Source organism: Taurulus bubalis (assembly GCF_910589615.1).
Source record: "Taurulus bubalis genome assembly, chromosome: 14".
Classification (NCBI taxonomy): domain Eukaryota; kingdom Metazoa; phylum Chordata; class Actinopteri; order Perciformes; family Cottidae; genus Taurulus; species Taurulus bubalis.
In genome coordinates, this window is record NC_136602.1 from 11658990 (window position 1) to 11672330 (window position 13341).

General features: G+C 40.8%; 1 protein-coding gene across 1 annotated transcript in view; it reads right to left on the reverse strand.

Annotated features, from left to right (window-relative positions):
* Positions 1 to 13341, reverse strand: part of kcnma1a (potassium large conductance calcium-activated channel, subfamily M, alpha member 1a) — a gene marked incomplete at both ends in the record, with an annotated part of 124891 nt that overhangs the window by 65332 nt on the left and 46218 nt on the right. Inside the window, one exon of the mRNA XM_079229511.1 lies at positions 4418 to 4479. Within this exon, the coding sequence (XP_079085637.1) occupies positions 4418 to 4479 (62 nt within the window). The remainder of the gene's footprint in view (positions 1 to 4417; positions 4480 to 13341) is intronic.

Below are 13341 nucleotides of genomic sequence, written 5' to 3' on the forward strand. Positions count from 1 at the left end.
AAACTCTGTCTACCTGCTTCCACTAAAGGCTTTGCAGTGTTTTTCTGTGGATCTTTGCTGCAGGATTTTGGCCAACAGAGTTCCAGCTAGAAAACCCCCACCTGTCAAAAGCTAGGGAGAAAACAGCTCCTGGGAGACTATTGCCTGGCCACCAGAAAGGTATGTTTTTCCCTTGTAGTCAGTGTGTGTATGTCCTTGCCCCAAGGGGTTACCCGGCTTCACTGAGGGAGACATCAATAGCTCATCGTTCAGCCCCAGCCTCCCCAGATCCAACCCACATGCATTTATTCCACCGCATGACTCTTTTACCACCAGGGACTCAACCTTAATTCTTCCCATTATTGTTGCTTTTTTTACCGCCAATTTGAGAATGATGCTCACTTCATCTGATGGCCAAAATAGCAGTTTGACCATAAACCATTCAGCCTGAATAGTTCATGGGTCTGTAACTGAATCTTGAACAGCTGTGGTGCTATTACGTTCAACAACATCTGTCCACTGGTAAAAAGAAAATGTATTTGTCAGTAGACAGTATATAAAGATGCAGTGTCGTCAGTTTAATGAAACGTAACAATGTGTCTAGAGCGCATAAGAGGCCCCAGCTGTTGTAGTGAAAGTATGTATAACACAAGCCTGCCTCCTTTTAGGATGTCAAAGCCCCCCTGAGTCGACCCAACCTGCTCTGGGTTGATCAGTAGTCCCCCTGAGAGGACGTGCACACACAAGTGACAAGCTCGAGCTAATCACGATGATGAGGGCAGAGAGAAGGCCTCAGCTTAATGGGAGCACCGACAGATCAGGGCAATGCCTCAGGGAAGCCGACTCACATAGAAATACACTCATAGGTGCACAAGATACAACAAGGAAATATTACGTTGAGAGAAACTACAGCTTTGCACCAAACAGTGCTTTAAATTGTCTCCCTTTTTGCACTGCAGGTTTGATGTTATGGCATGTACATCTCTGCAAACCTTGAGTTTTCAAAAGTCCTACTTTGGTATGTCTTTCTTGTGGACAGCTTGTTGTTTACACATCTGTCAAAGGAAGCAGACTCAACTGCCAAAGTCATTGTAGGCCTCATTTCAAGGCATCTCTTACAGATGTATTATTACGGAAGCGCATTGCATTCACTGGATGAAAAAAAATAGACCCCTTTTCTCGTAGTTACAACATCCTGATCTCGTAATTACGAGAAAAGATAAAGAAAAAGGAAACGTCTGTAAATTCTCTCTCAGTGGCAATGATGGGGCTATCGCAGTTAATCTGCTATTAATACCTTCTCGGTTTGAGACACTGGGAAATACTGATGTTTCTAAAAAATGAGGATGGTATTAAATTGAGTATGTCAACACAGCGCAGGCATCTCAAGGCGTTAGGATTGTTCAGGCGGAAAGCCCAGTCTGACGTGCTGGATGTCGCTCTGTTTCTGCAGGAGCAGTTGAACCAACACGGGATGCTTCATGGATACAAATTCATGCATTTGAAATGCATCCAATCTGGTTTGGTAGTGACTGTAACGGACCTCTGAGAGTTTAAAGTATTGCAATAGTTTGTTCCTTTTTTGTTGTCCTTTATTTTAGTCCGTTTTGTTACTGCAGTCGGTGCATTTCCGGTTGCGCTCTTATTTTGAAGGTACAAAAAACGGAAGTTTTTAGTAAGAAACGGGCAGAAAGGAAAAGTTGCCATAACAACGGAAAACAGTGATAAAAAGGTTACGGATGTATTAGTTTAGCACCTGGCTGATATGGGCACAAGGTTTGCACCTGTTCAAGTTCATTTTTTGAGAAAATATTGTTTTAGATTGTTACGTTTTTTGTCTGTGTCAGAGCTTAAGCTAACCAACTGCTATTTCCGTTTTTCTTCATAGTTCTTACGGTGAGTTCAATAAACCTTGACGAACCATCACTTAAAGACTCCAGACTATAATTCTGCCGGAGATGCTACAGTGACTCAAAGAACTGTGCGGCACCTGTTAAAAATCCTAGATCCTCAAGGAGTAGCTAAGGTAACGGAACCGTCTAAGAAGACGCCTGTACACATACATGCATACAGACGCCTGTACACTTACATGCCATACAGTGGCCAGCATGGCACCTTTCGTAATCAGGTCAGGATGTCGTAATTACGCGATCAGGATGTCGTAATTACGAGAAAAGGGGTCTATTTTTTTTTTATCCAGTGAATGCAATGCGCTTTCCGTATATTATAAACTTCCCATAGGGGAAGAGCAGTGTAACTTATAAAATACTTGAAATGTACAATAATATGGATATGTGGTCCGATGTTCCAGTGCCTCCCAATGGGATAACTCTAGTGTTTTTTTTTGGTTTGCATCACAGGAACATTAATTGTAACAGTATTGTACAAGAAGCCATTTACCCTAATTACATATTATAGATTTAACTTCACCCTAACTCCAATAAGTGTCTGTTGTCTGCATCCCAAAAATGTGGCTGCTATTTTTATTGGATTTGAATTAATCATTGACTCTTAATCATTCACATGGTCAATGATTGATTGGGGTAATTACTCTACATCCCTAGTCATCACTATTAATTATACACTTTCATATGAAGCATATTTGTCTCCAGAACCCCTTTTTGCTTAAGAAAAATGCCAAAGGTAGAGAGGAAAGGAAAGAGGCTGGGATATAGGGATAAAAGAGAAGAAACAGTGATGAACAGGAGGAAGAAAAGGTTGATATCCTGAGGTATACATGGATGACTGGAATCATGCCAGGAACAATTTCCCACCACTGCTGAGATAAGACTGTTGGATTTCAGATTAAGTTATTTTGACAATTTTACATCTCTATCCCGGTTTTAGACTCTCTGTTCCCGCAGGGACAGGATTTCAAAGATATTGTATTAAAGCTTGCCATTACATAAAGATATCATCCGGCACGACAGCCAACAGTGGAATGAATATGATGAAATAGAAAGATACAGTACCAGGTCAATATGTTACGGTCCTTTTGCAATCAACATCCCATAACTGCAGGCACAACAGCAAAGTTTGAGGCTTCGTTTTGGTAAATCAGTGGTGCATGAAATATTGTGAGTCAAAGGCACAGAGTTAGTGTGTTGAGCAAGGCAAAACATCTTTGGTTATTGCACTGCCAGAGGCACATGCGGCAACTTCTACATAATTGGAAACAATAAATTGCCTCTTTTTCTTTGATTTAAAATCAGTGCACTCTGAACCACGGGGCTCCAAAACAGCTACAGAAGCTTTTGATAACTGCAGTCAGGAAGTGGAGAATTGCTATGAGCAAACATACAGTTTAACGTAGCACCTTGTGCCTGAGAGAGAAAACACCTTTTATTGTGTTCTGCTGTTTCTTGAGACAAATCAACAGAAGAAGCAGAAAAAACATGTAACCCATAGCATAATAGATATATATCTTTTTTGCATGTCGTGGTACATGTCAAAATTGTTTTTCTGTTGAATATAAACTTAATTACATCTATACATTTAATTTGGTCTCTGCATTTAATCCATCCATTGCAATTTGGGAGCAGTGAGCTGCTGAGAGGTGCCTGGGGGTTCAGTGTCTTGCTCAAGGACACTACGGGGAGACCAGGGATCGAACCGTGAACCTTGCGGTCGCAGGACGACCATGCTACCCATGAGCCACAGCCACCCAACGTATACATAAACTATTACCATACCACACCACACATCAAAGTGAATTAAGCTAAAAAAAATGTCTTCAGCTGCCTCTCTTCTGTTTATTTTGACCTGATAATGGAGCATCTCTCCAGTATAGTCTGATCATCGGACTCACTGCCAATAATTATGATTCAATAATTCGGACCTCAAAACATTAAAATAAAGAGAAATAATTCAAACTATCTCTTTCAAAAGGTAAAGTTTGGGTCTGGATGGTGTGAAAGAAGCTGCAGTGGTTGTCGGAGAGATGCCAGGCCTGTGATCTGTCTCTGGGTGAGCGCCAGCCAGGGATATGCATAAACTGACAATTCACACACACTCACTTACTCACACATAGAACAACTATGCAGGATCTTCCTGTCTCTGTTACCATGGAAACTGTCAGGCCTCCCATTGAAAAAATCCTCAGATGCAGAGCGTGTGTGTGCGTGTGTGTGTGTGTGTGTGTGTGTGTGTGTGTGTGTGTGTGTGTGTGTGTGTGTGTGTGTGTGTGTGTGTGTGTGTTATATGTGTGCATCACGGCTTGTGGGGGAGTGAATACATGCAATTGCATTTCAGAGATTGCAGTGTGTGGAGATGAGTAAGAACTCCTGTGCACATGTATCATCCAGATACAGTATGCAGGCCAATATATATGCATAGAACAAATACGAGCAAAGTTCATTTCTACCTATATTTCATCAACAGTAAATCGGTGTGAAATTTCAAATAATTGCAGAAAACATGTCATAAAATGTATACTTACTCTGAGGAGTCTATGAAGTATATTCCAAGGGCCCCGATGCTGAGCGCAAAGACTAACACCACCTGAGGAGAGAAAATAACAGACAAAAGAGAAATTACTTTCATGGATAGAGCAGCAAAAGTCTTCTAACTGTGCTCATTACTCATTACTGTACTCCGTAGTAAACAAAGTATTCAGTTGGGGACACAATAGAAAACACTAGTTACAGTGTATGTAATTAAACAAGGACTTTCCTCCTGTGGGTTGCAGAACATAAAAAAAAGCGCTGAATAACAAATACTCACCCTCATGTCAGCAAATACAGCATATTAAATACAGGCAGAGTCAAGTACAATCATAGGAAGCAAAGAAAGGACACATGTGTAAGCTCAACTGCACGGAAGAGCAGCAGCAATGTGTTGGGGGTGTTGAGAGGAAGTGCTTAGACAAGACCACAGTTATAAAGTGTTGACATGCACTCCTCAACGACTATACTGAGTCAGTGCTTGCATTGTGTGAGATTGTGGCCCTGCTGGACGGTGGTCTATATGGAGAAAAATGATGACCTATTTGGATATTGTTTTCCGTTATCATGATCATCATCTTCGCAAGAGCTGACCAGCGTAGCCATGCACATCAGTTCCTCCCCTGCAGGGATCATTTCTGCCATTCAGCCATCGCACAATAGGAGCCCACTGTCCCTGATGATTGTGCCATTCATTATTGATGATGGGACCTTGATTACTTTCATGTGATGGTCCTTTGGATTGATCCTATGCATTGTGACTGAGGTATTAAGTAAAAAAACAAAACATCCCCATGCATTTTTAATCGTTTGCTGGTTGAATGGAGGACGATGGCAATCCTGGCAACATGGTTGTCCATTATCAGAATAATCTTGCAAGTCAATGATGTTCTACACAAAGGAGATGGGGAGAAGGCTCAAGCTGAAACTCTACGATAGCGTTAGGCTTTTTGAATGACGAGCCTCCACTGGTATGATTAGGAAGGGGGCTAGTTGACTGGAGGACATTAGCTGATCCAAACAATGCCCTGTCCATACAGGAATACAAATATGTATTGTTTCCCTTAAGATGGCATCGTAGCATTATTATGAATCCCCTGCATAGCTGAGAAAGGCAGAAACGATTGATTGAGTAGTTAGAGTTAGGATAGGATAGAAAAAAATCAAGTTACCGGAACCTCCGCAAGCATGGACTCCTGGCCAATCATAGCGCTTGAAAGTTGCACAGGGCAGGTCTTACCACCAAGAAGAACACCGGGATTCATAATTAAATGGCATACAATGCTTATATGAGATAGTATTTTTTTTAGGTGCAGGGTGAACGCCAAAGACTGAAGACTACTCGTTTGAAAATGAAAAGTATCTGGAGTTGTGGAGTCAGACAGCGGTGGTTGATGTTGCATTGTAATGTAGACACCAGGTTTTGTCAAGGTAGAAGAATGCATGGAATAAATAGGATGATATCTTTGGATCTGAATTTTGCCTTCTTTTTTTACTGAGAGTCCTACAATGTTGCCCCATTTTAGCTGTTGCAGAGCGAGAAGAACATTGTATTGTCATATTTAAGTTGACTTGACTACAAACAAAAGCTGTCTTTTTCTGTGAATCTTGACCATGTCAGACCCCCTCTCATGGAGAAGCCCCATTTCAAGCATTGCCCTGAAATGTTATGTGCAGACAATGCATATAGATGCATACGCTGACATTTCCTTGGAGCTAGTGCTTGTGGTAGCAGCAGGGTCATAAGGGTTGAGAAAGAGAAAGGGAGAAAGAGAGGACGGGAGAAGAGATCAGAGCGATGTATAGCTGAGCAGTGGTTGGTTGATGAAAAGCTGTGCAGTGAACAGTGAACACCCAGCGATGAGCTGAGGAGATAAGAAGCGTCATCATCTTAAACTGACCCAGTTATTCAGCTGTGAAAGCTGGTCCACCCCTCCATTCCATCCCCCCACCCTGCCTCCCTCTCTCACACACACTCACTCTATGTCTACCACTCACAATGTCTACGAGGGCTAGCTGTCGACCTCAAACCCACAATCTACAAGAATGGTAATGGCAGAGGGGCATTCCCTCCGCCTACAAAAGAAAGTGAGAAAATAAAAAAAGATTGCTAAGTATAGCTGTTGCTGCATCTGTAGTAGTTGTAAATGATTTAATGGGGCTGTTTACAGTATGCAGATTAATGATTCACATGTGGTAAAATGACACGAGTGAGACACTGTAGACAAACTGGTCGGCATCATGTCAAAGGAGCAGCATTCGGACGTGATGTCTACGTTTTCTCGTTAATAGCCGTGTAGGTTTCTTTGGCTTATCCCTTTCTATATTTAAAGTGCAAAGCTTAATATGTCAGTTGGCTTCCGAGGTGCACTTTAGCAGCCATACTAGAAGAGTGGAAGTGACAAATTGTGTGTGTGTGTGTGTGTGTGTGTGTGTGTGTGTGTGTGTGTGTGTGTGTGTGTGTGTGTGTGTGTGTAGTGCACTTCAATGTGTGCGGGTTTCAAGTTCCCATATTGCAAGGCTAAATGTGGCAGCTCTCACATGACACTGTTAACGCATAATAACATGTAATGAGTTACATGTTGGCTAGTAACACACGTGCAAGTCTGACACTTTATTTGGCAGTCTAAATCACTTTCGAGAGCTCATAAATGATGTGAAGTGACCTAAAACTGAGTCAGAATTTCACACAAGACTTCCACCTCCTATCCTGTCTCAAGACTTCCTCTGTCTCTTAAGTGCACCCTTAAACCAGGAGAGAGCCTCGTCTCATAGATAGGTGATGCAGGCTGACAGCGTGCGGAATAATCGCTTCACATTTAGGACTACCAGGCCAAGAGAGTGGTGACTCAAACCTCTCAAAGATCCCATGTTGTAAAAAGTTTTTTTTTATTTTTTTTTATTCAAAAGCAGTTCTAAGTGCTGTATAAATACCATGAATGTATTGAAACACTCAGTTTCTGGATATAATCCCTTCTGGACTGTGCCTTAAACAAGCAGTAAGATTTTCACAACTATAAAAAAAAATATTGCACAATTTCAACCGTAACAAACCCGTTTATTTCCAGTTGCAATGTATGTGAATGACGTCAGCTGACAGATATTGAAAACAGGTATATTCTATATATATTGTACATATAAAAATAAATAAATTGTTTGTTCGATCAACCTGAAAATGAGGACAAAAGGATCTTGGCAGAAGTCAAGAGAGGACTAAAGACACAGCCTTCTTTATACACACCTACATCCAGGGGATAGGAGTGAACCTCTTAACATTCCTGTAAAATTTGACGAAAAACGCCTATCCAGGTATACCCAAAGTAAATTGCAAGCTGTACTTGAACTATTTGGAGTAAATGCATGGTCTCTTTTGAAAGGTAACAATCTGAAGCTTTTTTCCCTCAATAGTCAGAATCACTTTAAGTGCTGCTGACACTGAGTTATATGAGTTTGAACACACTAAAGTATAAGGTTTTTATTTCCATCTGAACATTTCTTTGTAAATAGATGCCTGTAGATGACTATAAATGGGACTTATGGACGGAAAACACAATGGAACCATAGTCTGAAGCCTTATCTAGTCTAAGTAAAAAGTTGATAACAATATCACAGAAAATGAATATTTTACACATGTTTTTCTAATGAAATGTCTAGGTGTTTTTTCATTTTGACACTGAAAATATTCCTGATATATATACTATATACCTATTAAAAAGGCTTATAGTCTTGCAAACGTATAGATGTACTATTCATATATACTACCAGTATTGCTGACACAGAGAAAATGAAGTATAAATGCATTTTATGCTAATTCAATGACAGACTGAAGCTCTATCAGCAGCTGTCTCTTCTCATCAAATTGAAGGCTGTTGGGATTATTTGCCCCCCCTCTTCCTGGTACTTGTTGTTTAGGGAATTTCATTGGCTGTATGAAACGCCTGTCATCTGAGCTGTACGACGCGACAGGCTTGAGCCACGTAAAAAAATAGAGGCTGAGCCTGAACTTCGACGTAGTTTCTGGTTGGGTAATGTAGCTTGTCAGTCAGGACATGAAACTCCAAGTGGGGTCTCATTGGAACAGTTAGATTTCGGCGGACATTTTGATAGCGAGTTTGTAGCTGTGCTCCCATGCAAACATGACTTTCTGCTAAAAACAAAACTGCTTTCGTTCATAACTTCCAGCTGCAATGAAATGATGCAACGCCAGTTGGTGAATATTTATGGATGTAATCACGTGGTTTGGACTTTTATGGGATTTATTTTTATTGGACCTTTACGACGTAACAACGCCGTTTTTGTTGGAATATTATGGATTTATGGATCAATATGAGGCGTCATCGGTGAGTTGTCTTGATTTTCAAATCGCTTGTTTGTTTGTTGTTGTCTGACAAAAGTATTGATTGTAGCTGCTGTGGTGGTCTGGTTTCCAGAAACATATGGCACTCGTACCAAACTATAAATAGATGTACAGTGTACAACGGAATGTACAGTGTATCGTTGAAAAGGACGCCCGCATGACAGCAGAACGTTAAGAGGTGGGCAAACCAGATACAATCTTTAGGTGACTTACTGTACATAGTATAAGTAACTTCCCCAAAACATTTTGTTTTTATGTTCAAGTCCTCTAGCGTTAACAGTAAACTTGACTGTTGTCCGTCGGACACAAAGGAGGAAGTCAGGTGAAGTTATTGTAGAGCTACAAACTGCGTAAGGGAAGAGGTCGGGGTGGATGGGAGGCTTAACAAAACATGAGTACACTTACCTTGGTAGAGATTACATTACACAATTATCCCCCTCTATAATATATAATAAAATAATCCTTGTGGTTTTGTTGGTGAGGTCAAGGGGCAAAAATTGCCTGTGTGCCTTTTCAAATTAATTCCCCGTTCATATACCAACTCCATTAATGCCTTAAAAAGCTATTTTAGTTCATTCACAATATAAATAAAATCCAAAGCCGGGTGCTAATGAGGCAACTCTGAGCTGCTATTACAGAGCTAGAGGTCCACATCAAAGGCAGGAAAACAAATATCCTTGAAGGCATGTGTAGGTAGGTGTGAAATGAGAGGAAATCTGAACTAGAATTTAGTTTTTCTGTCAAACACTGAAATAAATACTTTCCAAGAAACTTGATGGGTTCCCCAAGATTACGTGAGCGGGAATCCTCGGTGGGGAGTCAAGAATGCCCATCAGTACTGTGTGGCATCGGGATAAACTTGTTCATTAATCTGGCCCGGCTCCCTCGGTTAGCTAGGAAGATGAGCTCCAATATGTTCGATTGATGCCTCAGCCAAGAAGCATTTCAGAAGTCCACAGCCAAAGAAAAGCTCTGGCGTACTAGTGTACTGTCTCTGCTTTCCTTTGGCTTTAATCCCTAAACATACATCTGCAGGTTTCAAACAAATGAAAAGAGCTGCAGTCAATATTAGTTAATATTCAATATGCTTTTTTAGAATAATTCCCGTCAGTGAAACAGAAAGCCGCCACAACTCTATAGCATACTTTCACTCATCAAATTATGTTTGCACTGTTGGCGAAAACATTTGCATTCAAGTTTTTGCTTTAATAAAAAATACTTGTACTGAAACTAATGGATTAATTGGACATGGGTCTAGTGTTAATGCGGACTGAGACACAAAGAGAAACAGAATCACGTGTCACTGCAGGAGGTGAGCAAGTGAGCTCTCACCGGGGAAATGTCACATGAACCCAACATTAAACATTGATGGCATACATCCAAACATCAGCACACATCGTGATCGTCCCTTTCCCTCCGCTTCAAATGGCAGGGGGCTCGAGACAGGCTCTGAATGTGTAGGAATGATCTGACAGTCTGTCAGACTAACACACTCTGTATTCCAGTCACACGCTGCATAACTCAACACAGACTACTGATTCCTACAGAGCCATCGTGCAGACGTGCCACAGGCATACCAATTCATACGAGAGCATTCTTACCAGTTGGACAAGAATTATCCAACGTTATTCGATTAATAATGATTGGAACCATACACAACTCTGTGTTCAGAATATGAAAGGGCTAACTACTATATAAAGGGTGGATATATGTTATTTCTAAATATAGTTCAAAATCAAAATAAACTTTATTTAAGACAGAAAACCAGATTTTGTTCCCCCAAATACTGGAAAGTCTGCTGCAAGGTAGCTTCCTGAACAGACTTTCCAATGGCATGATTGCTAATTGCCACCTCCATTCAAATTGCACTTCTCGAATTAAACATTGTCCCTATGTTTATAAATACAATAGACAAGCACAATCATTTAGCATGTTTGACTGTCAACAGTGCAGAGCCTATTGTACCCAGACTTGAAATATGTCACGGCTCGTCCTTTTTTGTTTTTTTCCCTGCGTCTCCCCTCTGTGTTCTGTGTGTTCCGCTTCCCTGTGTCTTTTGTGTCCCCTGTTCTGTGTGTGTGTGTGTGTGTGTGTGTGTGTGTGTGTGTGTGTGTGTGTGTGTGTGTGTGTGTGTGTGTGTGTGTGTGTGTGTGTGTGTGTGTGTGCGTTCGTGCATTTGTGTGCACCTGGGCTAATCTCCGCACCTGCACGTCATCTGCACCTGTCTACAATCCTCTCATGAAATCCATTCCTTCACCCTACCTTGCCGTCCCAGTGTCTGCGCTTGAGTCCGAACCGTAACAAAAGTATATGCAATTCATAAATGGTGATAGGAGCAAAAGACAAAAACAGGCAGGATAGAATTAAGCTATGGCCGGAGTAAGTTGTGCATTGGTGTCAAATCTACTATTGACTCACAGTGAAGAGTGCAAGATCTAAAAATGACAGAGAATAAATACGCAGGACAAAATGACTACGTTCGTTATTCTTCTGTAATGAAATGTGCCACCTTAATGGTATTTAGAACTGCCATTTATCTCTTCTCCTGCCCGGCCCTGCTACAACCTGCTCCTTTTGTGTTGCCGCCCAAGGTCATGCAGTGACGGCCTCTGGAGAGACCGGTTGAGGATCAGTTGAGGGATTTTATCCTATATCCTTTAAGAATCCTTTTATCATTCATCCAAATTCTCATTATTCAATGTGCAGCTAAGGATAATGCTTCACAAACAAATGAAACAATACAGCATTGTACCGTTTGAAATAATAGAACAATTTTAATCATTTTTCTTCTTTAGTTACAAATAATGTGATTTATAACAGATGACCATCACAAACATTATCGGAAAACGGCCTTGGGTGTATTTATATAAAACAAATGGTACATTTTCACTGTTAATAATATTGCTGTCATGACTAATAATTGCCCTGAGCACTATAGAAGCCACTTCCTATTTTCCTCATGTCCCTGCATCGCAATAACTTCCTGTCACTCACTTCCTGCTCCCGTCAGCCACGATGACCATGACAGGGAGCCCAAAATACTTTCCTCTCTAAATCAAGAGGGATTAATTCAGCTGCAAAGAATTGTCTGGGACTGTGTTTTGATGTAAATGTGGAAAATTATAAAACAGTTCTGCAGACAGACTGCATTTAGCCAAACATGATTCTGTGAGCCGATCCTAGAAGTGGAAAAGGCAACTGTGTCTCTAGCAGAGTTTGTGTTAAAAACTATTCATGTAGGTCAACACAACACTGCAAAACTCAAAAGGCGAAACTACTGGGACTATGCCTGATTTGGATGTGTGAAAATACAAACATGGTGGGAAATGTAACACTTTCAAAATGCTGACTCTGCTTAAAATGAACTTTGGGATCGTCAACAGGACAGGTGCAAACCGACAAGCTACAATAAGCAGACAGTGATGGCTAATGTGATAGATTGTATGTTTTTTGATGCCCGATTACAAATATGTACTAAAAAACAATAGAGCTGCAAGATAAGATGGTAACTTGTAAATTATAACTCAAATTGAAGTTTCCTTAATCTTAATTGTGCTCTACATATTTTGTTGGTTGTCCAAAATAAGACAATTAAAGAAATTGAGATTTGGGAAATTGTGATGGGCATTTTTTTGCTATTTTCTGACATTTTGTAGACCAAAGGATGATAATAATAATAATAAAATAATCATCAGATTAATCAATAATAATAAAATAATGATTATTTTTAGCTCTAGAAAAATACATAAAGAGCTGAAAGATACACAGCTATGGCCATTTGCATTGTTACCAATTGAGAAATTAAGAACTTTACAAACATACCTTACACTCCAGACAGAATACAGCGCATGATTTATTTTTACAGAATAATAAATGATTGCAAATAAACTGGCAGGCCCCCACAATATATCTTTTTTTCATCTCTGAAAAGAAATACAATATCATAAATCAAAACACAACCCCTGTGCCGCAGCTCTGTAAATGGCTCCATTTAACCCTAGTGGCCTTTATGAGTGAGATGCCCATATAGTGTCGTACCTAGGCAACAGAAACAGTGATTGACGGGGTAGATGGTGGGGAGGGGGTCGGTATGAAGGAAAGCCTCTCAGGTCTGACAGAATGACAGCTCCTAAAATGAGTAGCTGTCTGTGGGAGATGAAGAGGAGGTCTGTGGGGATTTGTTCCAGAGGGACAGGACAACCTGTCTGAAAAATCCCCTCTCATCGTTTTTTCTATGGTATCATTAATTCATAAAAATAGGATATTTTTGCTATTTGTCCACAATTTGAGATGCTGCTGCATTAAACAATCCGAACAGACCATGCAAGATGTACAGCCTGCTCTGGATACTAGAAGGGCAGGGCTCCCTTCCTCCACAGCATCCTGTGTCTGATGGCATCCTTCCAGAAGGGCCGACAGTGTGACGGTGACCTTGAATGTGCACCGAGAATTCCAAAAGGACAAAAGAGATGGAGAGAAGGAGATAGAGGCGATAGAAAGATGGAGGTGATGATAGCAGGAGATGGAGGGATGAGCGACAATTAGAGATAGCTCTCCTGTGGG